The sequence below is a fragment of the Hyperolius riggenbachi genome, chromosome 7, assembly GCF_040937935.1.
Source record: "Hyperolius riggenbachi isolate aHypRig1 chromosome 7, aHypRig1.pri, whole genome shotgun sequence".
NCBI lineage: Eukaryota > Metazoa > Chordata > Amphibia > Anura > Hyperoliidae > Hyperolius > Hyperolius riggenbachi.
Window position 1 is genome coordinate 256,488,463 of NC_090652.1, and position 24,932 is coordinate 256,513,394.

Genomic DNA, 24,932 nt, shown 5'->3' on the forward strand with positions numbered 1-24,932 from the left:
AATGCCTTTTAAAGGAACCCTGAGCAGACGCCGTATGCAATCATGCATACCCAGATTTATTTGATACACTCACCGGCCCCTTTGCTCAGCAGCCATCTGTTCCTGCTCCCGGATGCCCGCTTTAAATTACATTGTAATCGGCAACTCTGAAGTAAAGTGGGGCCTCTCTGCGGCTCTCTGAGGCTACTTCCCCCTCCCTTTGCCACGCGTCATATTGCCGTGCATGCACGGAGGGGAGGAAGAAGCCTGCAAGCCTGCGCAAGTGCAGAGAGGACCTGCAGTCTTCCTGTTCCGGGTCACAGGGCATCTTTATTTCAGAGAGGCCAATTACAATGTAATTTATAGCGCCAGCCCGGGACCAGGAGCGCTAAGATAAGGGGGCGGTGAGTATATCCTCTTTACCAAATAGACGTGGGTATGCTTATATGCATACCGACAGCGTCTGATCAGGGTCCCTTTAACCTTTCTAGGACCGCTCCACGCCAATTGGCATGGATGCGGCGGCAGCCCCAGGACCGCCTAACCGCGCAGTCCTGGGGGCATGTTTTGCAGGAGATCGCGCACACCTCCACTTGAAAGACGGAGCGCCACTCTGTCATCAGTCTTCCAGCGGCGATCACTGTTGGGAGACTGTTAGATGCCAAAATCACTGTCTATTTACTAGGTACAGCGCAGCGATCTACTGGGGACAGCCGTGTGACATGGTTGTCCCCCTGGGAGATGGGAGAGCGATCGGCTGTCATAGGCTGAAGCCTATGACAGACGATCGCCGTCATTGGCTGGCTGGGGAGAGATCATTGACCACCAACAGAAAGTTGTGTTGGTGGGCAGAAAAGGGGGCGGGAATCACTTGTATGCTGAGTTGTATGGCCTTGCAGCAAGGCCTTAAAGCTGCATTGGCCTATTTTGTTAAAAAGGGTTTGGTGGATAAAGTTCAATTCTTGGTCGGAGTTTCTCTTTAAGGAGGGGGAGGTTAAAGGGCCACTATCGCAAAAAAAAAACGTAGGCAGTTAAATTCAGGTTTTGGGCCAGTCCATCTCCTCATAGAGGATTTTCAGGGTTTTCTTTGTTTTCAACAGCATTTCCTGAACTGCAGTTTAACTGCCAAAATAGTAAGATACCAGCCAGCCTCCCTAATCACTTGCCCACTATTTTGGGCTCTATTTACAATGAGTTACCACATGAGGCAATTTAGGTAGTGATAAATACAGACCAAAATATCTCCATTTTGAAATTCACAATTTTTTTTCTCTCCCTAAATTACCTCATGCGGTAAAAGTGAGGTAAAAGTGTGGTAATTACCTCAAAATGTATCTCCAATTTGAGATTCTCAATTGAATAGTTGGTGTTACCTAAGGATTTTTTTTTATCACCTACAAATGGTAGGTGATAATTTTCACCTATCTGCTGTTGGCCTTTAGGATGGAGCCTTTTGAGCTTTGTTTGCTTGAGTTTATGTCAATTTTGAGTTTATGTTGCTTGAGTTTATGTCAAAGTGGATTTAATAGATGCCGAGGAGGATATTCCTCTCTGCTCTAAAAGATAAGCAACAGCATAATAACCAGCATAATGTACTTCCTGCTTTCATGGAAGCAGACATTGGGCCTGATTCACAAAGCGGTGCTAACAGTTAGCACGCTGGTGAAAAGCCCTTTATCATGCCTAAACTCAGTTCAGGCATGATAAGTTTAGGTGTGATAAGTTTAAGCACCAACTGGGTTAGCACCGCAGTGCACAGCTGATCAAAAGTTTTGCGCTAGCAAAGTCTGGTGCACTTCGCATAGAGTTTAATGGTGCTGGTTTGCGTGCGAGACTTTGCGCGCGATCTAAACTTATCTAAACTTATCATGCCTAAACTTATCATGCCTAAACGTATCATGCCTAAACTGGCTTTTCACCAGCGTGGTGCAATGGTTATCACGCCTAAAGTCTCTAACTAGGTTAGCACCGCTTTGTGAATCGAGCCCATAGGGTTAACATCCTGTGTTTACAAATTAGCTGCTCTGCTGAGTCAGCCAGCTGGCACAGCTGAGAGCTCAAATTACAGTTGTGATTATTCACAGATGAGGGGAAATTAGACAGGCTAAATTATATACATCCAGGGTGCATTTATATATGTTTTCCTTCTGTCCTGCGCAAGAGTTGAGGTCCCACTTTAAACGTGACAGGCTTTCCTGGGTCGTCTCTGTGTAATGGGTGGAAAGCATATGGGCTGCCCTACAGTGGTCAAAAAAGCTTTATTTCCATACATATTACTGACTGTTTTATCACCTGTTTTACTGCACTTTTATCAAACATTTATCACACTCTGTAAATTTTTAGTGAATACCCCCAAAAATTCGGTAATTATCACTGGAGGTAATATTTCACCCAAAAAAAGAATTACCGCACATGTTATTGCGAATAAAGCCCTTTGTCAGTTTGACTTTACAACTGCTGTTCAGTAAATTCTGTTGAAAACAAAGAAAACAAGGGCCTGAGCAGTTGTCTGCTTTTCAGTTACACATTTATGCTGGGTACACACTATGAGATTTTATGGTCGATTTACTGTCAGATCGATTATTTCCCACATGTTCGATTTGCTTTCCGATCGATTTCTGAGCATTTTCCGATCGCTTTCCTATTAAAGTTAACGGAAATCGGTCGGGGTTTAGAAGGGGAAGGGGGGAGGTTAAAGTTAGGGGTTAAGGAGTGGGGGAGGTTAAGGTTAGGAATTAAGGAGGGGGAAGTTAAGGAGGTTAAGGGTTACTTATTTTACTTAACTAATTTAAATTATGTTTCCTGTGTCTTTAGTTATGTACTGTAATTCATTTTGTAAAGAAATGTGTTTATTGTTCAGTTAATACACTGTTAAAGAGACTGAAGCGAGAATAAATCTCGCTTCAGAGCTCATAGTTAGCAGGGGCACGTGTGCCCCTGCTAAAACACCGCTATCCCGTGGCTAAACGTGGGTCCCTTCACCCCCAAACCCCCCCCCTGCAAAATCAACGACCAACTTGGTCATAAATTTTGCTCTTCCTTGAGGCAGGGCTAACGGCTGCAGCCCTGCCTCTCAGCGCGTCTATCAGACGCGCATCGCCGCCTCTCCCCCGCCCCTCTCGGTGAAGGAAGACTGAGAGGGGTGGGGAAGAGGCGGAGGTACGCGTCTGATAGACGCGCGGGAGGCAGGGCTGCGGCGGTTAGCCCTGCCCCAATGCAGAAGCGCTCCCCCGCTGCACGGAGGGGATTTGGGGGGTCAGGGACCCCCGGTAAGCCGCGGGATAGCGGCGTTTTAGCAGGGGCACACATGCCCCTGCTATCTATGAGGTCTGAAGCGAGATTTATTCTCGCTTCAGACTCTCTTTAAATCATACAATTTTTTTATTTCTTTCACTAAGAGGTGCCACAGCACTCTGACGATGAGGGGATTGAAACATTGTCAGGGCCGGATTTCTGGGAAGGCCAGAAAGGCCATGGCCTAGGGCGATAAAATCACATAAGATAAGAGGGCGGCAGGACTTGGAGAGAGAAGAGGTCATATGTCAAAGTAAATAATCTCTTCTGGTCCCGCAGCGCAGCCAGCCAGTGCCCTGCTCTGCACTACTAGATGAATTCCACAGTTCCCCAATCCCTGCTTCTCTCTCTCACATTTTCTGATGTGCTATAAAAATCAGCATGTGCTATCACCTGTTGATCCATTCCTCTGTATAATGGACATACAAGTCATGTGAGAAATACCAGGGATTTACATTACAAAGCAGATAGAACTAAGTTCCGCTGAGTTTTAATGCAGGCATTCACAAACATCAGTGAGCTCGGCTGGTTTCTTCACCTCTTTTACAACTTTGACACTGACCCCAGCAGTTGTTAATTACTTTATCTAACCCCAATTTATGACTTTCTCTTTTTTTTTTCCTAGCTAGCAGTGATCTCTTCTCGGCTTCAGTTAACTCTTTCCTGACTCATTTTCTGTCCTCCAGCTCCTACCATGTATGAGAACCGCCAGAATAAAAATGCTGTTTGCTTCCCTTTCATTGCTTAACTGTCACCTGAGCTGTTACTACCTCTATGCTAGTGTGTATGGTTTGGCATCCATGTACTTTCCTGTAGCAGTAGAGCATTGTACCATCTTAGCCATCAGAGAAAGCAGAGAGTTTTGAATCAGGATGATACTATTTATTGGCTTAAAAGAAAAAGAGTAAGCTTTCTGACTTTGTTCCTTTATACTGTCAATATGTTAGAGCACACCACCATATGTACATTCAGCATTCAAAAGAGATGCATAGATTTTTCAGCAAATATAAATACATGTCATTCAGATGCTTTATAGCGGAGCTGAACTCTTGCACAGGACAGAAGGAAAACAGAGAAATGTACCCTGTATGTATTTAGAGAGCCTGTCTAATACCTCTCCTGGGTCTAATCACAAGTTGTAATTTGATCTCTACACTGTGTCACCTGACTGCCACAACATCTAAGCTCATTTGAAAGTGCAGGATCCATGAAAGCAGGATGAAGACACACTGCAGATTTATATCAGGATTTGTATCAGCTGTAACAAAGAAATGTTTTTATTTAAAGGTTATGTATTTGCATATCTTTTAGAGCAGAGAGGAAGTTCAGAGTTCAGGTCCACTCTAATTACAACCAAATATCCAAAGTGGGTATTGACAGGATGTTTGCTACTTACCCGTTCTCTGTTTTGGATGGGCTTCTCTCCATTGCACTGCCCTGCCACCTGTTTGTGGCTCCGACTGCAGCCAGTCGCACAGAGGACAAAGAAGCAGCGCATGCTCTGGCCACTTACGCTCCCTGTAATTTCTCGCTCCTGCCCAGATGTGCACAGCAACCAAGGCCGGTACAGTGTTATGCATTCTTGACAAGTATTAGTCATACATCAGCATCATTTCTCAAGTATGCATTCCCAGAATACTATCGGCTGCTGTGCACATTCGGGCAGGAGCGCAAATTACAGGAATTATTTGTTGAATGGGGGGCAGAGCAGAGCAACTGAAATCAGCCCATTCAAATCAGTGATCGTTAGTGTGTGCGTGCGTGCGTGCGTGCGTCCGTCCTGGTGCACACCAAAAACTGCTAGCAGATCCACAAAATGCTAGCAGATTTTGAAACGCTTTTTCTTTAGCGTTTCAGCTAGTATTTTGCGGTTTTGGGAAGTGTTTTTGGTGTAGTAGATTTCATATATTGTTACAGTAAAGCTGTTACTGAACAGCTTCTGTAACAAAAACGCCTGCAAAACCACTCTGAACTGCCGTTTTTCAGAGCGTTTTGCGATTTTCCTATACTTTACATTGGAGGCAGAAACGCCTCAGCAATCCAAAATCTGCAGCAGCCCGGGAGTATGCGTTCCTGCAAAACGCCTCCCGCTCTGGTGTCCACCAGCCCATTGAAATACATTACCCAAGCGTTTCCACATCTGCAATCGTATCTGAAAACGCTGCCCAACCGCTCTGGTGTGCACTAGGCCTACGTGTGTGTGTGTGTGTCAAATGCACTTGCGGTAAATTCCCAACTGAAATGAGACCATCTTGACATTCACAAAATTGCACACATGAACATTTACCGCGTGCGTAAAATTTTACGCATGCGTAAAAAATGTGGTAAAAGTCTGCAGTCGCAAGTGGGTATTTCCCACAAAAAAAAAAATTCAAAATACACAAAAAAAAAGCGGCGCCTTATTTCTGACTTAACTACTGATTTTTTTTTATCACCTACTAGTACTTGGTGATATATTTCGCTTCCCATTGACTTAAATGGAGTCTGGAGCCTTGAGTGCCGTGTTTGCTGGACTTTAAATTTTTTTGGGGGGGACATTTTTTTTTTATGACACTTTTTTTCCGCATGGTTTCCACATGTTTACAATGTAATTACGCATGTTTCCCAAATTTTTTGCGCATTTTTCCAGCATGCGGGAAACATGCGGAACATTTTTAGTGAATGTGGAAAAAATGCGGAAATTATCACTGGCAGTAGTATAGCGGTAAAAAAAAAAAAATCTCTTACCGCATGTGTGATTGTGAATAGAGCTCAAATGTGATGGTCAATTTGCGGAGTGCTGCGAATGAGGAATAGGGAAATGTTTGTTATGTATTGCATTTTGCACTGACTAGTAGCCATAGCAAAACACTTCCCAGTTCTTCATCCTCCGGAGTCCACAAATTGACCGTCATAATTAGACACAGCTTGCAATCCCAAGGCCGCCCAGCAGGGGGACTCCCTGCACTCCCTCTCTGGCCTCGGCAAGCTGGCGGCGCATGTGCAGCAGCTGCATGCCGGGAGGGGGCGTTGCTGAGCCGGCTCTGCCTTGAAATCAGCGCGTCATTCGGTAGCTTGCGGAGAGTAGCGTGTGTTGGTTCCGGAGACAGCAGACAAGCCGTGTGGGTGAGCAGCCCACTGCCGGGTGATGGGGAGGGCGCAGGAGAGGCGGTATATCCGGGGACAGCGGGCAGCGCAGTATTGGGGCCTACCGTGCAGCGCAGGGGGAGCAGAATGCTGCCTGCACACATAACGCGGCCACTTCCGTAATGCTCGTGCTCCACGTGGTGTCTGCATGCAGGAGTGCGGCCAGATGAGTGCTGCTCTCCTGCTGTACAGACCCCTCAGGCTATATTACTGAATAGTATTACTGAATGCTGCTGTAATGGGATTGCTTCTTCTGGAAGATGATGTGTGTCTGCCTATAGGCTGCACAGCTAGCTTGGCACGCCATTCAGAAATATGAAGTGTAGTTGTTGTCCTGGTCGTCGTCGTCATCATCATTATTGTTAGTATTTATATAGCGCCAACATCTTCTTCTGCAGCACTGTACAGAGTATATTGTCTTGTCACTAACTGTCCCTCAGAGGAGCTCACAATCTAATTCCTACCTTAGTCATAGTGTGTGTGTGGGGGGAGGGGGGTCAAGGACCATTTTTTTTTTTTTTTAGGGGGAAGCCAATTAACTTATCTGTATGTTTTTGGGATGTGGAAGGAAACTGAAGTACCCAGAGGAAACCCACCCATCAGTAATGCATATACGTGTATTATTGATCACGACCCCATTAGTAGTTATCAGGATAGCAGTACTGTGCACAGTAGAAGTTGGTTGCTTTTAGTGATAAATATTGGAAAGGAAGAGACTGGCACTAGATGTGGGTGAAGGAAAACTGGGTTCACTGGATTGAGTACTCCATGCTTCAGGGTGCTCTCAGAGACAGTCAATGCAATTCTGGATAAAGGAGAGAAAGAGGCACTGTTGCAAAAAGAGGTACCTTTTAATCCACGGTGAAGACACATCAGGGTGTACCTTACACCCTGATGTCTCTTCACTGTGGATTAAAAGGTACCTCCTTTTTGCAACAACATGGCCTCTCTCTCTCCTTTATCCATACGTGTAAAGGAAAGTGCCAGAGACCTGGTGACTGAGGTTCTGGTTGCAGAAGTTCTGATGGAAACAAAGAATTTGGGAGCATCTTGGTAGCAATCTGACAGTATATTGCTATGGTGAGGTGTGTGTGTGTCTCTCATCTGTATGCACATTTCCAGCTAAAACACTTTGGGACAATCATGTCAGCAGATTTAAAATCTAAAGTGTGTGCTGTACCATATATTTGGGAATTAAAACAAAACGTTTATTCACCTAGGGTTTGATCCAGCCCCTAGAACTCCTTTAGGTCCCATGTTGTGGTTTTGCTCTGTCAGGCCTCTGGTCGCCCCTCTATAAGATCGGAACTTGTGGTTGGGATCTACTGCACATGGGTGGGCTTGCCATGTGCCTCTCATGATTGTGGTCTGGGAGCACTCTGCACTTGTGCAATTCAGAGACAATTGAACTGCTCAAGCGCAGAGTGCTCCCAGTGCATGATCACAAGAGGTGTATCTGTGCATGTGCAGAAGATCCCAGCTGCTGGTTGCGATCTTACGGTGCTGTGACCGGAGGCCTGGCTGAGAGCGGAACTGTGCCGTGGGACCTAACAGCGGGGCTGAGGAGTCGGCGCAATATTGGGTACCTGGGGTCGGTGGTTTCTGGTAACGGATGATTTTTGAACCAAATCCATAGGCTTTGTTATAATTGGACCAATGAGTTGGAGCAATTTTGAGTATCTGGAGTCAGTGGTTTCATAAACTGAGGAGTCTGAGTTGGATGATTTTTGTACCAACTTCACAGGCTGCATGTGGGGGGCTGGTAGAAACCCCAGGTAAGTGAAACTGCACAGAACACTCCCAGCCAGAGGAGCGAGATGGAGGGGAGCACACACAGCTAACGGGCCTTCTACCGGGCAAGTGAGGAGGATGGCGTGGGAGCGTTCGGTGTGGAGGGGGCCGGAGGAAGCTCCAGGAATGTATAACACTTTTTTTTTATTGTTAGATCTCAGGTACACTTTAAAGTACCTCTGAACTGAGGTTTTTTTTTTCTCCTTCTTTTAATAAGTTTATCTGTGGTGCTGTGACATGTCACAGCACTATCGTCACCCTACAGGCCTTTATTTTCAACTGAGCAAAACATTGATTATGGGTGGGAAGGAAGTGGCAGTTCCTCCTCTGTCAGTCCCTTCACTCTTTGCTTATTCTCTGCACACAGTGCACTGGAGAGCTGTAACGTGTGCACTTTGGGATAGTTGTAAATACTTTTGCAGCATAGTACCTTACAGTAACTGCAGATAAACCATTATTAAAAGAAGGAAAAAAGGGGTGCTCTAAGGGCCCATTTCCACTTAGTGTGGATATGCAACGGTTCCCTGCATCTGAGTGGGGTGGGGAAACGCTGCCTGTTCCATACAATAGCATGCTGTCCAGATTGCATGCAGGTGTGATTCTGGAGGGCATTTAGCAGTTTTTTTTTTTTTTTTTTGTAGCATGCATCTGAAACCTTATAGCCATACATGGTACTGCTACAGGGATTCAGGTGCATGCAAGTGCCAGTGTTCATCCCACAAGATGTACGCTTGCTCAGGGGAAACCAGCCCTAAAGAGACAGACGATAGTCTGCTTTAGGGTACCTAGCAGAAAACCTCATAGGGACATTTAGCTAATGTAATTGAGTGGATGGCACCCTCTTGAGCCGCAATGTTTCCAGTAGGTTATAGTAAACTATGCCCACACTAATCAGCCAATCCCAATGCTTTGTGCTGTTTGATTGGACAGCTGTTCCCTGAGATTTCCTGCGGGGTCACCTAAAGCAGACTAGCGCCAAGAGGCATTGTAGTGACCTAAAAGAATGTAGTTATTCAGGATATTTACTCTTGTGTTAATTAATCTGACTTCAGCATCAGAAACCCTATAGTTATGTATTGGTATGTTGCCCCGCCCTACAAGTGATTTCACAGCCTAGGCTATTTAGCTATTTGGAATTCTTCTCCCAAAGCATTCTGGGGTCCCAGGTATTATTTCCGTCGTCAGAACATAGAGTAAACAAACATTCAACAATGATGCACCTGCCAGCAGGAAAAATGTTGCTACCTGTGATACAAATTTCAAAATGTGATTTAGGAAAGAGGAGAGATGTTACAATGGGCAAACACTGACTAAATATATAAATGCTTATTGTAATAAACTCATTCATTACGTTCCTCTCTGTTCCTAGGGCTGTGGAGTTTGTACAAAAAACATCCAACTCTGCAGTTTATAAAACCTCTGACTCCAGGTAACCAAAATTGCCTCCTGGGCCCATATGAAATTCACTTTTTTCTCCAAGTTGATATTTTTACACCTTGTCAATACAATTCTTTTTAAGCCACCAGGAAGCAAGAAAATAATCAGAATAATTTTGGCAATGTTTTTCCACCTACTTTTGCTATTTTTTTTTCTTCCAATTGCAGAGTGCTGAAAAGATATTTCTAATTAGAAGATGACAAATTATGTCCTATAGCAGTGATGGGCAAACTTGGCTCTCTAGCTGTTAAGGAACCACAAGTCCCACAATGCATTTGCCTTTATGAATCATGACTGTGGCTGTCAAAACTTCTGCAAGGCACTGTGGGACTTGTAGTTCCTTAACCTCCCTGGAGGTAACCCCAACCTACATTTGGGGTAGCCGCCGCGGAGGATTACATGGCCCAGGGAGGATTTTTTTGAATAAAACATGTTGTAAACCTTGTAGCTAGCACTAGGCTAGCTACCTGTCACACCCCCCCCCCCCCCCCCCCAAGTCCCTCCGCTCTGCTCCGATCACCGCCGTTATACGTACCACCCCCTGGATCCCGCAATAGCACAACCTCTCCAATCACCTCCAGGCTTTGCTATGGGGAGGATTGGGACTGTGCATGACGTTGGTGACTTCATGTCCGATCGTCGCCATAGAGACGACTGAAGCTGATTGGGGAGGTTGCGGCTCTCGCGGGATCGCGGCTGGGTAAATATAAGTGCCGGCGATTGGGGGGGATCAGAGAGGTACGGCGGGACTTGGGGGACACAGGTATCTAGCCTAGTGCTAGCTACAAGGTTTACAAGTTTTGTTAAAAAAAGAAAATTACTCCCACGGACGCAACCACCGAAACTGCGTACCGCCAGGGAGGTTAACAGCTGGAGAGCCAAGTTTGCCTATCGCTTCCCTAGGAGAAAATGTAGGTGAAAAAGTGAATTGCATATTGGCCCTAGACTCTGATTCCTTGGGCCTGATGCAATTCACTTTTTTCCATTAACCTCCAGGACAGGTCCACCACGAGAACGACAGGCTCCTCCCAGGAACAGGAAACGTCCAGATAGAGTACTCTATAAATCTTTGTCCAACCCCTTGATCCTCAGTTGACGTTTCCTGTTCCAGGGAACAAGGAGTGCTCTTGTCGCTCGCCGGTCCTTCAGACCAGGTGTGTTTGGGACCCGGTTGGCGGCGGATGGTGGACCTGCCTAGAGAGGTATTGGGGTCTGGTGGGGAGAAAGCGATGGTTACCTTCTCCCATGGCTGTCCTGGCTGCCCGAGTTGCGGTGGATCCGGAGGACACGCGCGGCGTCCATGATTCCCCTGAAGCGGAGGCTAATGGCGCGCAGGAAGTGACGTGGATAGTCATGCGGGCCTCCAGAGGGTAGGCAGCTGATTGCCCTCAATGGCGGCGTACGCGTGACGTACTTCCGCCCTTACGCAGCGTCACTTCCGGGCGCGTGGGGAAGAGACACCGGAAGCCTGCATGGTTCGGCAGTTCGTGTGCTGAACGGAGCGGGATGGACGCTAAGCAGGAGCCAGGAAAGGTAAGCGTGGCGGAGGCTTGGTGACCTATATGGTATGAGCTGTACGCCCTATGCCGCGTCTGTACTGAGGTCTGTTATTAATTTTGAGACTATGCAGTATAACATAACAGCCTGCTTAGCGTCTGATCTGAGGTCTGTATAACTATGCATAGAATAGAATGCTGGTGCAGATTATTCAGGGAGATATAAGGAGATGTGTATATATATGGTTGGATATTAATGCCTCATAGATATATATGGGTATATATGTGTAAATCATTAGTGTATGGGCAGCATAACAGTTATATGATTGGCCTTTATGATATACTCCCTTGACGACTATATGCAAAGAATATATATATTATAGATATCAGATGGATTATATGTATATGATATGTCTATACATGTTCCTTCCTTCCTGGTCTCAGGGTTGCTATCACTCTTGATATTTGTGCACCAGGGTGTTTTCCCTTTTGTTTGAGAAAGAGGGATGACATTGAATTTGTTGTTTGATTATGTTATAGGACCCGGAGTCTACTAAGCCGACAAAGCCAAGAAGGCGGTGCCCGCTCTGTGGTGCAAAGATGGCCCATAATTATAATGTGCAGTTTTTCCAACCTTGTTTAGTAAAGCTAATACAGGGACAATTGGGGTTTAAAGGAAGAATTAATGTCAGCTATTAAAAGGGAAATGGCTGACACAATTAAATCATTAAAGAAAGTATTTGCCTCTGCTATCCCCCCAGCAACAAAGGCAGTAATTCCAGGTACGAGTACGACCATGCCGGCCGTGGAGATACCAAATGCTGAGTCTCAGCCTATTAAACATAAAAGTGAAAAGAGAAATATTGTATCTTCCTCTGAGGAAGAAGATATGGAGGGTGAAGAGGAAGATAATGATGAATCAGACTCTTCTGCTAAAAATACGGACAGCCAGACTAAGATTAAGAAGATATCCAGGTTTAGATTCCGGCTGATGAGACTTAGCAGCTTATCTTGGCTATTAATAAAACTTTAGATATTGAATCCAAGAAGTCGGAAGAGGTATCTATGCATGATAGGTTATATCAAGGAAGGAAGCCAAAAGAATCTTTGACTTTCCCTATACACAGATCTACAAAGAATACCATATTAAGTCAGTGGAAATACCCGGACAGAAAGTTGTTTATGTCAAAGGGATTTATGAAAGGGTTTCAGTTTACAGAGGATTGATGTCCTAAACTTGATACAGCATTCTCACAGGTTAATAAAGACAACGAATTAGCTTTTGAGGATCTGTGGTATGTGAAAGATCCACAAGATAAGAAAGTAGAATCTGCCCTTAGAGGCCTGAACAGCAGCAGGTGCAAATTTTAGACCAGCAGCAGCTACAACATGTGTAGCAAGAGTTCTATCCCTATAGGTTAAAAAAGTAGAAGAAAAAGTGGATAAGGGAGCTTCTAAGGAAAAAGATTCTAGAATCATTAGAAGTAGTTTCCAAAGCCACAGACTATATAACTGACGCAGCAGCCGAGAACATCAGAGTAAACGCAAATCGGCAAGGGGGTACAAGGTCAAGGAAGCTGATGGACCTGGCCATGGACATATTAACAATAGCAGAGAAAAACTTCCTTTCATTGTCAGCAATACATCTGAAGAGGTCATTGAACACGATGGCAGACTTTCTGAGCAGACACAGAATGTCAAAAACACAAATGGAGATATCAGAGGATGTTCAGAAAATTTACCAAGCAGTGGGGTCGGCCGCGTTTAGACATGTTTGCAAACAAGGAAGACACAGAGTGCAGGAGGTTTTACTCCTTGAATCCAAACGAGGTATGGTAAATAGGAAAGTTCCTAGTTGGGATTTATCCTTAGTTTTGAAGGTATTGAAAAGAGAGCCCTTTGAACCCATATCAGAAATTCCCTTCAGACTCCTAACAAGGAAGATTGTATTTCTCATAACTATTACCTCGGCTAGACGGGTGAGTGAGTTAGAGGCCCTATGTTGCGACGAACCTTTTTGTATAAAGGATGAAGTAATACTGAAGACCTGTGATGATTTTCTGCCTAAAGTAGCTACAAATTTTCATAGATCTCAAGACATTGTATTACCGTCATTTGAAGAAGAGCCGGGGTTAGATGTCAGAAGAGGTCTTATATGCTATTTAGAGAGGGGTAGCGGAGTTTAGGAGTTCTAGAGCCTTGCTAGTCAACACTTCAGGTGCTACAAGATGCGGAAAGATGTCAAAAATATCTATAGCTAAATGGGTAAAACTATGCATAGAGGAAGCCTATAGGATTACAGGAAATACTGTGTTAGATACAGTTAGAGCCCATTCAGCCAGAGCAGCAGCCACTTCATGGGCTTACAGAGCGGGTGCTACGCCAGAAGAAATCTGCAGAGCGGCTACATGTTTAAGTCTAAACACCTTCTCTAGACACTACAGAATGAACCTGATGTCTGCAAGGCAGCAATCATTTAGAAGGAAAATCCTGCAGGCAGTCAGCCCACCCAAAATTGGTAAGATTCTTGCTCATCTTCTCGTGGTGGACCTGTCCTGGAGGTTAATGGAAAAACCAATGTTAGTTACCTGGTAACATCCTTTTTAGTAACCTCCAGGACAGGTCCGTAACCCACCCGAGTAAAGGATTTATATGTGTATATAAGTACAGGAAAAGTATATGTATATGCAGTATGAATATTAAAACCCCTTTGTTTTTAGGAACAGTACTTGGAATTGACTGAGGATCAAGGGGTTGGACAAAGATTTATAGAGTACTCTATCTGGACGTTTCCTGTTCCTGGGAGGAGCCTGTCGTTCTCGTGGTGGACCTGTCCTGGAGGTTACTAAAAAGGATGTTACCAGGTAACTAACATTGGTTTTCTCCTGAGTTTTCTCCTAGGAGATAATTTTTCCTCTTACATTTAAAAACACTTAGCACTTTGCAATGGAAAAAAATACCAAAAGGTGCTGTCAAAATTATTTTGAATTGAATATGTTTCTGCTTGCTGGTGGTTTGAAAGGCATGTTATTTACAAGTTGTGAAAATATCACCTTGGTGAAAAAGTGAATTGCATATGGCCCCCTAGCTTAATATTTACCAGGGCTGTGGAGTTGGTACAAAAATCTGATTCCTCAAATTATGAAATCACTGTCTCCAGGTCCTCAAATTGCTCTGACTCCACAGCCCTAAATGTTACACTGCAAAGTAGTGCCATGCTATTGTAAACGAATCCGCAGTGGTCCCACAGATCCTTGATTAGATTCATTGCTACCAATATATGATCAGAGTTTAGTGGTGCAATGTGGTGATTCAGTTGCTACTTGTCCCATTGATTATCTAACATTGGCTTAGGCCACGTTCACGGTGGCCGTTGTGTTCTCTGTTACAGCAAGAATGCAACAGATCGGCACGGTGACACATTATGCTCACGTTGTGTACAGTGAAGTACACAGTCTGTAAAAAGTATACTTTGCGTGTTCACACACAAGTTTAGCGGTAATGCCGTGTGTTGTACAATGCTACAATCCGTAACACCACAATGCTTCTGTCACACAAGTGGTACATCTACTGGAAGCGGTGTTAGAAAGCAGCTATTGCAACAAACCACTGTGAACATGGCCTAAACGTATACATTTAAAAGTGCCTAGAAAGTTTGGTGTAAGTGATTCTAAACAGCCTTAGGGCTCATTTCCCTGGGCAGTTTGCCAGGCAGCAGTGAGGAGTGATGTCTAGTGCAGATGCATAAGCACCATAGGTGGCTATAAGCAATGCATCCGCCCATCTGGCGAAACAGCAGTTTGGGACTCTGGGTTTGTTTTTTTTGTTTTGTTTTCCACAAATAAAGCAGATTCTATTTTTAAAGTGGACCTGAACTCAGAAATTCCTTGCTGCTCTAGAAGATGCACAACAGCATACTGACCTTTAAAGAAAAACATTTGTTACAGCTGATATAAATATGCAGTATACCTACTTCCTGCTTTTGTGGAAGCAGACATATTAATATCCTGTGTTTACCAATTGGCTCTCTGCCATGGCAGCCAGCTGACACAGCTAAGGGATCAAATTACAACTTGTGCTTAGTCACAGAGGAGGGAATTAGACAAAATGCTAAATACATACAGGGTGCATTTCTCTCTTTTCCTTCTGTTTGTGCAAGAGTTCAGGTCCACTTTAACAAGAACCCGAGGTGAATCTTCAGGGGGGCAGATGGGACACAGAGGCACGTTCTCTGCCTCCTTACATGCTCTGTGTCCCCCAGACACTGCTCTCTGCCACCCCCAGGGGCGATCCTACAGGGTATACAGAGCTGCCATTGGTCAGCTTTCCTTGGCCACACCCCGTGCCGCCTCCCCGCACGCTATGAGAGACACTCTCAGTGCAGCATCATGACCTATAGTTCAGATGTAGTAATCCGCACAACTTTCAATAGTAGATCTTTAATTTATTAATATAAAAAGACATACAAATAAAGAACTGTAAAGGCAAGACAGTCCGCTGTTTCGGGCTACCTGACCTATAGGTCACGCAAGTGAAAGTGGGCCACGGGAATGGAGGTTTTTGCAGCTACCGGATTTGTTCAGCCCCATGAATCAGGTAGCCTATTTGTAGGATTCCAGTTTTGGGGTCAATCGTGGAACCTGGCAGATGCAATGCCTTGGTGATTATTAAACATCACATTTAGTTTGCTTATGAGGCTTAGGGAATTGGACTCCTTATATACAAACTCTTGCATTAACTCACTTGTGAGTTTTCCCCTCTTGAATATGTTCATGCTATAGATGTCCACACAAATGGTGTAGATGTTTATCTAGGATGACTGCACTGCTCCGGTCTTCAGCTCTGACTGTGGCTTGATTCCTGGGAACTCTGGTAGCCTGTCTATGCTGATACTAATCTGCAGGCCAAGACATTGTTTTGTACTCCTGGTAGTCACCACAGTGGGTGAATCGGTCAACTGCCAGGAAGAGGATGATGGAATCTAGTTACCACTGTTTTTTTTTTTTTTTTTTTTTTTTTTTTTTTTAATATAGCCATATGTATTGTTATATACAAATGTATTGTTCTACATCTTTTTAGACATAAAATGGCAGAAAATGGAGATAAAGAACAAATGTCAGACATGGACTCCAAGATATGCGAACAGGTTGAGGTAAGTTACATGCATAGGAATTTTTGTCCTTCATTATCTCTCTTGTTTAGAGCAAAACTATAGGTCAAGTGTAAATCCATACATAGCCTGTCATAGGTTCATTTGTAGGTAAAGACTGTCATAAGGTGGTTTGTGTCTTGTTACAATCGTGTGCTGTTTTCTCCTCCAATCCCCTGCTTTCTGCTAGTCCTCTCTCTCCTCCATAGAACAGAATCAAGGCTGCAAACAGTGAACTTATTACTATTATTATTATTTATTGTATTTATAAAGCGACAATATATTAGGCAGCGCTGGACAATCAATAGGGATACATACATTGTAATAAGGGGTGACAGAGGGAGCAGTAGCAAATGGTTTTTACAACATAGCACAAGCTTATACATGCAATCGGGGTATAAAATGCGTTTTACAGAGACCCAGCAAATCAAGTCCGAGTTAGTCCATGAGAAGGGTGTCATTGCTGGGGTAGCAAAATTAAGGAAACACTAAGGGGTGGGGGGGGGGGGGCTGCCAAAGGCTTACAATCTAAAGGGTGGGGGAGAGACACATAATGTAGGGTTGTGGAAAAGGTGGTTGACAGTGTGGAGAGTGGGGGGGGGGGGGGGGGGGGCATTTTAAAGAAATGTGTTTTGATGGCTTGCTTGAGCCTGCTTTCACAGTGGGACGTTACAGGCGCACGTTAGAGCAGCCTGTAACGCAGCCCAACTCACAGTAATGAAAAAAATCAATGGGCTGTTCACAGTGCCCACGTTGTGTTACAGTGTAACGCAGCATGCTGTGCATTATAGGGGGTTTTAGCTGCTAGACTGTTTGCACATGCGCAGTAAGGGGAGAGTCCCTATTGTTCCTAGCCACATGGCTAATATTCACTGCACTGTAGTGTTGTCCAGATCATATTAGGATTTTTGTTTTGGAGTCGAATCATCCGGATCATCACAATGAAAGATTCGGTTCACAGTGGATGTCTGGAAGAAATAAGAACTGCAGCTTCTGTGCACAAGCACAATCTTCCTGCTGGATCTCTCCCTTCCCCATTAGCACCCTCAATGTGCCTTCAGTCTCCTGCACCTCTCACTCTGCTGCACCCCTGCTTCCCTAGTAAAATGATTCAAAGATTCGGTTCAAAGATCTGGATCTTTTCAATGATCCGATTCGAATCATCCGAATCATTGAAAAGATCCAGACTTCCCAGGATAGAATGTAAACGGCGCACCAAGAGCCGCATAACGCGGCTCAATTTGACATCCTACTTCAATACCCCCATGCGTTGCGGGCACATTATGCGACCTTAACGTCCCCTAAAATACGTCTTAGTGTGAAAGAGGCCTGAAGGTGTTGAAGAAAGGAGCGAGTCTGAGGGGGAGTGGAAGGGAGTTCCATAGGGTGGGGGTAGCTCTTGAAAAGTCTTGTAGGCGTGCATGTGATTGAGAAATGTGTCGGGAGGTCAGGCGGAGATCATTGCAGGACCGGAGGGGGCGAGCAGGTATATATCGGATGAGTTCAGAAATGTAGCTAGTATACTAGTGAACTTGTATGGGGATTGTTGGTAATCCTATATTTGTAAACAATCACAAATGCTTGTTTTAGGAAAACAAATTTTAATTTGTGAACATAGTTTTAAGGCCTTCCTCCTCTTGGTCTAGGGCCTTTAACCACTTCAGGACCAGGATGTAAAATTATGGGTTCTCCATTATAGATAGCCAGACATGGGTATCCCCAGTATAGTGAGCAAGGTTTAGATGTCCCCAGTATAGGCAGCTAGCAATTAGGCCCAGTGCACACCGGGCGGATCCGCCAGCCGAATCCACCTGAAAATCCGCGTGGCTAATGTATCTCTATGGGCTGGTGCACAGCGGCAGTTTGAGGTTTTTACCAAGCCGCAAACGTACCTCTTGCTGCACGTTTGCGGTTTGCTTAAAACCTCAAACCGCCGTAATGCACCAGCCCATAGAGATACATTAGCCATGCGGATGCGGCTGGTGAACACCCGGCGGATCGCATCAAGATCCGCCCGGTGTGCACTGGGACTAAACTGTCATCCGCACCCAAAACCGCTAGCATTTTTGTGGATCTGCTAGTGGTTTTGGTGTGCACTAGGCCTAACTCGCCTCTCCTGATGTTCCTCTGGTGATCGTCGCTCTCCCCGACATCCAGCCTTCAATGCGGGTTAAGTTCTGGGTCCCGGCTGGTTGATGTCATCTGTAAAAAGTCCTAGAACGTCCATGGTCCCAAAGGTGTTAAAGAGAACCCGAGGTGGGAATTACTTTTACTATTGGGGCACAGAGGCTGGTTGTGCGCACTAAGACCAGCCTCTGTTGCCCCATCGTGTGCCTCCATGTCCCCCCTGCTCGCCGCTATACCCCCCGCATTGCTGGCTGTGTCGCCAGCTCAATGTTTACCTTGCGCTGTCAGTCAGCGCCGCTCACCCGCCTCCTCCGCATCGGCGCCACCCGCCGCGTCACTTCCCTCCTATCAGCGGGAGGGAAGGGACACGGGCGGGTGCGCCGATGCGGAGGAGGCAGGGGAGCAGCGCTGACTGACAGCGCAAGGTAAACATTGAGCTGGCGACACGCTGCGTGTCGCCAGCAATGCGGGGGGTATAGCGGCGAGCAGGGGGGACATGGAGGCACACGATGGGGCAACAGAGGCTGGTCTTAGTGCGCACAACCAGCCTCTGTGCCCCAATAGTAAAAGTAATTCCCACCTCGGGTTCTCTTTAAGGAAGGCAAAAGACCTCTTTCAAGCCAGCATTCGTTATCTGGATATTCTCTGTTCAGGCTGTCATTACAGGTCCCCCCCCTCCACCCCCCCCCCCCCCCTTCCCCAAGTTGTCCAGCTTTTCCACCTCCTCCCCCTTCCTTCCCCTTGATCTAGTGTCCCCAACCACGTAGGTGCCTGTCTATGCCACACCACTGTATACTTAGGCTTTTTTTTTCTTTCCCCTTTTGTACTACTATTGAACATGTCTGTGCCGAAAATAATTCGATGTTCTTTGTGAATAGACCTGTTTCTGATACATTCCCTGGAGCCAGATAGCCAAGACCCCTGTAAAAATTGAAGCTCACATTTAACTTTTGAGGTGTGTGAGATTGTCAACAGAGCAGTCTTCTAAATTTTGTAATCCCTGATTTTTTTTTTTTTTTTAAAGCATACCTAACGGTCCAGCATATGGTCTGGTTTTCGAAAAATACCTGTCGAATGGGTTTCTTGTGGGCATGTCTGTGTAAGGTCAACACCTTGCTACTAGAACAAATGTGCTCGTGCATGGAGGAAAAAGGTGTGCACAAGTAGCTTTGTTCTAACACGAACACACACACGCACACACGTTTGCCTTAAAGGAAACTGAGCTCCTGTAAGAGTGAAAATATTTAAAAGAAACCTCCATATCCTCACAAATTGGCTATGTTGGGCTTGCTCCTTTACCCCTGTTTGGCTGGTGTTTAAGTCTAAGCTTGATGGGGGGGGCGTGGCTTAGCGTGGGACCAAGATGGACGCAACTGCTTAGAGCTCCGCTTACGGCTCCCTCCAAACCGAGCTAAATAGCGCTTTCTACGCACCATGAAAAGGGGTAACCAGTCCCAAATACAAACCAGATCCTCCGGCGACCCTCCTACACCAGCTGGGAAAAACATACCGGACATATTCCGCACGCAAAAAGCTAAGATCTCGGCCGCCCAGCCAACCAAGATGGCGCAGGAGAAGAAGGGGCCTACCCCTCCTTGCTCGACAGAGAGCTCGCCGGAACATTCTACCAGGAGACAAGATGGCCCCAACAGGCCACTCACGCTAGCCGACATGAAGGAACTTGCAATGGAAATCAAGTCAGCCTTTTCTGCAGCAATAGCGGAGATCAGAGAAGACATGGCGGACATCTCTTCAAGACTACGCGCCATCGAATCCTCTGGAGAGCGAAGGGAAACCATGCTCAACGCCTCAGGGAAAGCCTTGCACCAACATAACAAGCTGCTGATCGACTCTAACAGGCAAATCGAGGACCTTGATAACAGAGGACCTTGATAACAGAGGCAGGAGATGCAACGTTAGAGTAAGAGGCTTACCTGAATCAGTCCTGGCCGATCAAATCACCCCAGCTCTCACTGCTATATTTAATGGCCTTCTAGAGAAACCGAAAGAAGATGTCATAGATTTCGTCCGAGCACACCGAGCTCTAAAACCTATAGGAGGAGAAAATGATCCACCAAGAGACATCATATGCTGCCTCCAGTCTTTCCCGCTTAAAGAAAGCATAATGAAAGCTGCTCGAGATCAAGAGGAAATCCTTTTTAATGAAGCACGGATCTCTTATTTTTCAAGACCTATCACCGATCACTCTAGCGAATAGGAGAGCCCTGAAACCACTGCTACAACTGCTCCAAAACAAGGGCAGTGTTCTCCCCAGGCTCTTTTAGCCGGGTGCTCCACCCGGCTAGTTTTTGTGACCACCCGGCTGTTATCAGCTCACCTCCTCCTATTCTGTAAGGAGAGTTATGCAGAGAAGCACTGGCCCTGCATTCTCTCATCTTGCCCCACCCGGCTACTTTTTCATGCCACCCGGCTACTTTTTCATGCCACCCGGCTGGAAGAAAATTCTGGGGAGAACACTGAAGGGCATAAAATATCGCTGGAGGTTTCCATTTGCTCTTGCGGCCTTCGATGGTGACAGAAACGGCCTTCTTCACACCCCTGAGTACCTTTCGTCCTTCTGCAAGACCTTTGGCCTACAAGTTCCTGCACTACCAGGGTGGTACGCCGACTTTAGATTGCCTAAAGCGCTACAAAACAGCAAGGAGAAGAGCCACACTGAGTCGAGGAGACTTTCACAGCCATTCAAGAGAGGCTCCTCGGGATCTTCGCATTCCTCAGATGAATCCTCGCAAGAGGCGGACGGCCGTCGTTTAAGGGAAGATAAGTAGACATTTTTCTTTCCCCCTCTTCGTTTCTCTTCGCCCCCCTCCATGCGCCATTCTTCTGATTAACTATGACTCCCACCTGATCTGCCCACCTTCTGGAGCAGTGACTGGTCGCTGCGGCCTATGTCTCGGCTCATGCGGTGCCCATCCGCCATCTTTAGCTAAGCCACAAATGCTGGACTCTTACCCCTTTGGTCGGGGGAAATATCGTTCCCTGCTCCCTATTACTTGGACCCAAACTCTGATGCAAAATACCTAGGCATAGACTGCTCCCCTTTTCCATCAGTAACTTGTGACACAAGTTAAGGCACACAACATCCAGGACTGACGCAGTATCCTAAAAGAAGATGATCTATGTGTATTACAAGGCGGACATGGCAAACATTCTGTCTTACCATAAATGTGCTGACTGAAATATGTATTTCTACTGATGGTGGGCTTCTTGGGCTGTGTCGGACGGCGTGGTGGATGTTGGGATGTGCCCTCTCAATTGCATCCAGCCCCGTTTTTAGTGGCTATGCATGAGCGGGCATATCCTCATCTGTATTTGCCTGCCTGGGTGTTGGGCGCAGCTCGAAAGACTATTAAACTACAGTTTGCAAATGCACTTTCTGCTTTATGGATCGCACTATGAGGCTTTATAGTGCAATCAGTTTATGTGCTCTATATACTAAAAGTGTTTACTCCCTGAGGCCCTGGGCCCTGATGGGGGGGCTGGTCCTGTATTGCTTCGGAGGCTTTGTGGGTGTCGGGGCATGCTGGCTCAACTGCACGTACCCTCGTTTTAGGGGGGGGGGGGGGGTGCATGAACGAACGTGTCCCCTTTAAATATCACTCGACTGGCTCTCTTGAGGGATGCATGGAAGAACAGGGGAGGAAAACTTTTAGCTCTATCAGCTTTTTGAAACAGTACCTACTAGCTAGACTATCTGGCACACACTTAGCTTGCATGGGAGAGCTTAAAAGGGGGGGAAATGATGATTTCCAGAGTACTAGACTGCGTTTCCCCATACTACTGGGCTATGACTCTGAAACATGCCTAGGCAACTAAATGAACCCTGGGGGCTTTTACAAGCCCTTTTACGAAAGAGCTTGAAACTTTGTAGTAGACAGCACTCCCCAATAGTATCAATCGATGTGCCCGATCTAAGGTCCTGCAGCACTCAGGATCAACTTGACAAGAAGAAGTGGAGATCGGCACCATCTAATGTATTCTGCTCAATTACTTTATTGTAAAGACATCTTGACAATAAAACGACGTTTCGGAGGTGGACCTCCTTTATCAAGTTCCTGTCAGTGTCTGATTAACATTGAATCATACTTTCTCTTTATATACACCACCATGGAAAATAAGCCAATCACGCCAGTGGGGTCGCCTCTGGCGACCAATCCCCTGCTGTCACGCTCGGCGGACCTGATGGGGAACTATATATGCGCATACAGCGTGCGCACAGTCTAGGAGGAACTCTCCAGGCGGCGGGGCGGAAACGGCGCAGCCCGAGCCCACAAGGCGCACCGCCGACCTGTCTCCCTATTGGTCGGCGGTGCGCCTTGTGGGCTCGGGCTGCGCCGTTTCCGCCCCGCCGCCTGGAGAGTTCCTCCTAGACTGTGCGCACGCTGTATGCGCATATATAGTTCCCCATCAGGTCCACCGAGCGTGACAGCAGGGGATTGGTCGCCAGAGGCGACCCCACTGGCGTGATTGGCTTATTTTCCATGGTGGTGTATATAAAGAGAAAGTATGATTCAATGTTAATCAGACACTGACAGGAACTTGATAAAGGAGGTCCACCTCCGAAACGTCGTTTTATTGTCAAGATGTCTTTACAATAAAGTAATTGAGCAGAATACATTAGATGGTGCCGATCTCCACTTCTTCTTTTACGAAAGAGCAGCATTTCTCATTCACTCCCTAGAAGAGGTAAGCCGGTGACATACACAGGCTACCAACATGACAACACCTAGATCTGATGCTGGCAAAATATGCTACTCTCCTAGATCGCCCGTGTAGTAGACCATAATTCAACAACTATTCTACGGAAGCACATTAGCACTATACTGAGCTCAAACTGGTATATGGTGAAATGAGGACCCATAAGATAGGTGGACAGCGGTCACAAGGCAGGTTAAGGGGGGAGGGGGGCGAATAAGGGTTTATCTGGTTTGTTACATGCCGATATTGATTTTCACTAACTTCCATTGGCAAATTATTCTGTTGTTATATATGTTATGTTACCTTTCTTCAACAAGTACGTTTAAAAGCAAAAGTTTTTAGGTTATGCAATGGCTTTTTTGGTGCGGAGGGAGCCAACCTAATGGGTTCACTTTCGTTCCCTCGGTAACTACCTCACCCCAAACAGAGGACGAAGTCTTCTGACTGTATATTCCACAAGCAAACACAGAGCCCTGTTTTTCTGGGTCTCTGTGTGGACTATACCCAATTCCCAGGATAGGGAAAACAGGAAAATTTGTTTCCTTTTCCTATCTTGGGCTGTTACTCTACCCTTTGGCTTTCTCTTGATATTCCCTGCTACCTGCAGTAACCATTTGATTACGTGCAAATCTTTTATCCCCTCAAGCTATTGATAAAAGCACGGTTATACAACCAAAAGAGGAGTCTCTAACTTTTCTTTCTCTCATACTACTTATTTTCTTTTCTTATACTTAATTTTTCTCTCCCATCCCTTTTCCCTTCCCCAATCCTACCTCCTCTCAACCTGGGTCCAGACATGTGTCCAGTAATCTCGAAACTAACAGGACAAACCTCTACCTTCCACAGCAGCTGGAAATTATCACTGAATATTAACGGGCTAAATATCCCTGAAAAACGCTCGTCACTCTTAGGTTTTTTGCACAAACAAAGAATTCAAATCGGATTTCTTCAGTAAACACATTTCTGTAGCACACATCCCCAAATTACAAAACCATAAGTACACGCAAGCATTCCACTCTGTAAATGCCAGTTGCAAGACCAAAGGAGTCTCCATAATAATCCATAAAGACATTAATTTTGAGCCAACACACACTTTAATAGACCCAGAGGGGAGATATCTCTTTGTCAAAGGCACCTCAGGAAATCGTACATTTACATTAGCAAATATCTATGCACCAAACTCTAAGCAGCCATCTTTCCTTTCTACAGTGCTGACTAAACTTGGAGACTTCCAGGCAGGAATAGTGATTCTAGGAGGGGACTTAAATCTGCCCCTCAACCCTCTTATGGATACCTCAACGGGTACCTCTTCCATTCCATACAAGGCCCTAAAATTTGTTAAACGCCTAGAAAACCTCTCCTCCTTACTAGACACCTGGAGATTGACACACCCTACTGACAGGGACTACTCCTTCTATTCAGGGATACACAACAAATACAGTAGAATAGATTACTTCTTTCTACAGCAGAGAGACTTATCTCTATTAACATCAACGGAAATTGGCACTCAGACCCTTTCTGACCATGACCCAATCTACATGACATTACGCTTCCCTGAGCTTACACAGACATCCTGGAATTGGAGACTAAACCCTTTCTTGCTGAGTGAAAAAACGCACCAACAAATGATTGCAACCAAATTAGACTCCTACTTTGAACTCAATTTTGCTTCTACTGAAAAGGAAATATCTGTATGGGAGGCACATAAGCCAGTTTTACGGGGCTACCTCATCAAGTTAGGGGCTCGTATTAAACGAGAGAAACAAGAAGGTATAGACTCTCTTATTGAGAAAATTCAAGACTTATGCTGCATA

The 24,932-nt window shown here is 45.7% G+C and overlaps 1 protein-coding gene across 1 annotated transcript in view; it reads left to right on the top strand.

Moving 5' to 3' along the window:
• Window positions 1-6,262: 6,262 nt before the first annotated feature.
• The window catches only part of SSB (small RNA binding exonuclease protection factor La), a 47,140-nt gene continuing 28,470 nt past the window's right edge, over window positions 6,263-24,932 (top strand). Inside the window, exons 1-2 of the mRNA XM_068245576.1 lie at window positions 6,263-6,378; window positions 16,203-16,275. Coding sequence (XP_068101677.1) covers window positions 16,210-16,275 — 66 coding nt within the window. The 5' untranslated portion in view covers window positions 6,263-6,378; window positions 16,203-16,209. The remainder of the gene's footprint in view (window positions 6,379-16,202; window positions 16,276-24,932) is intronic.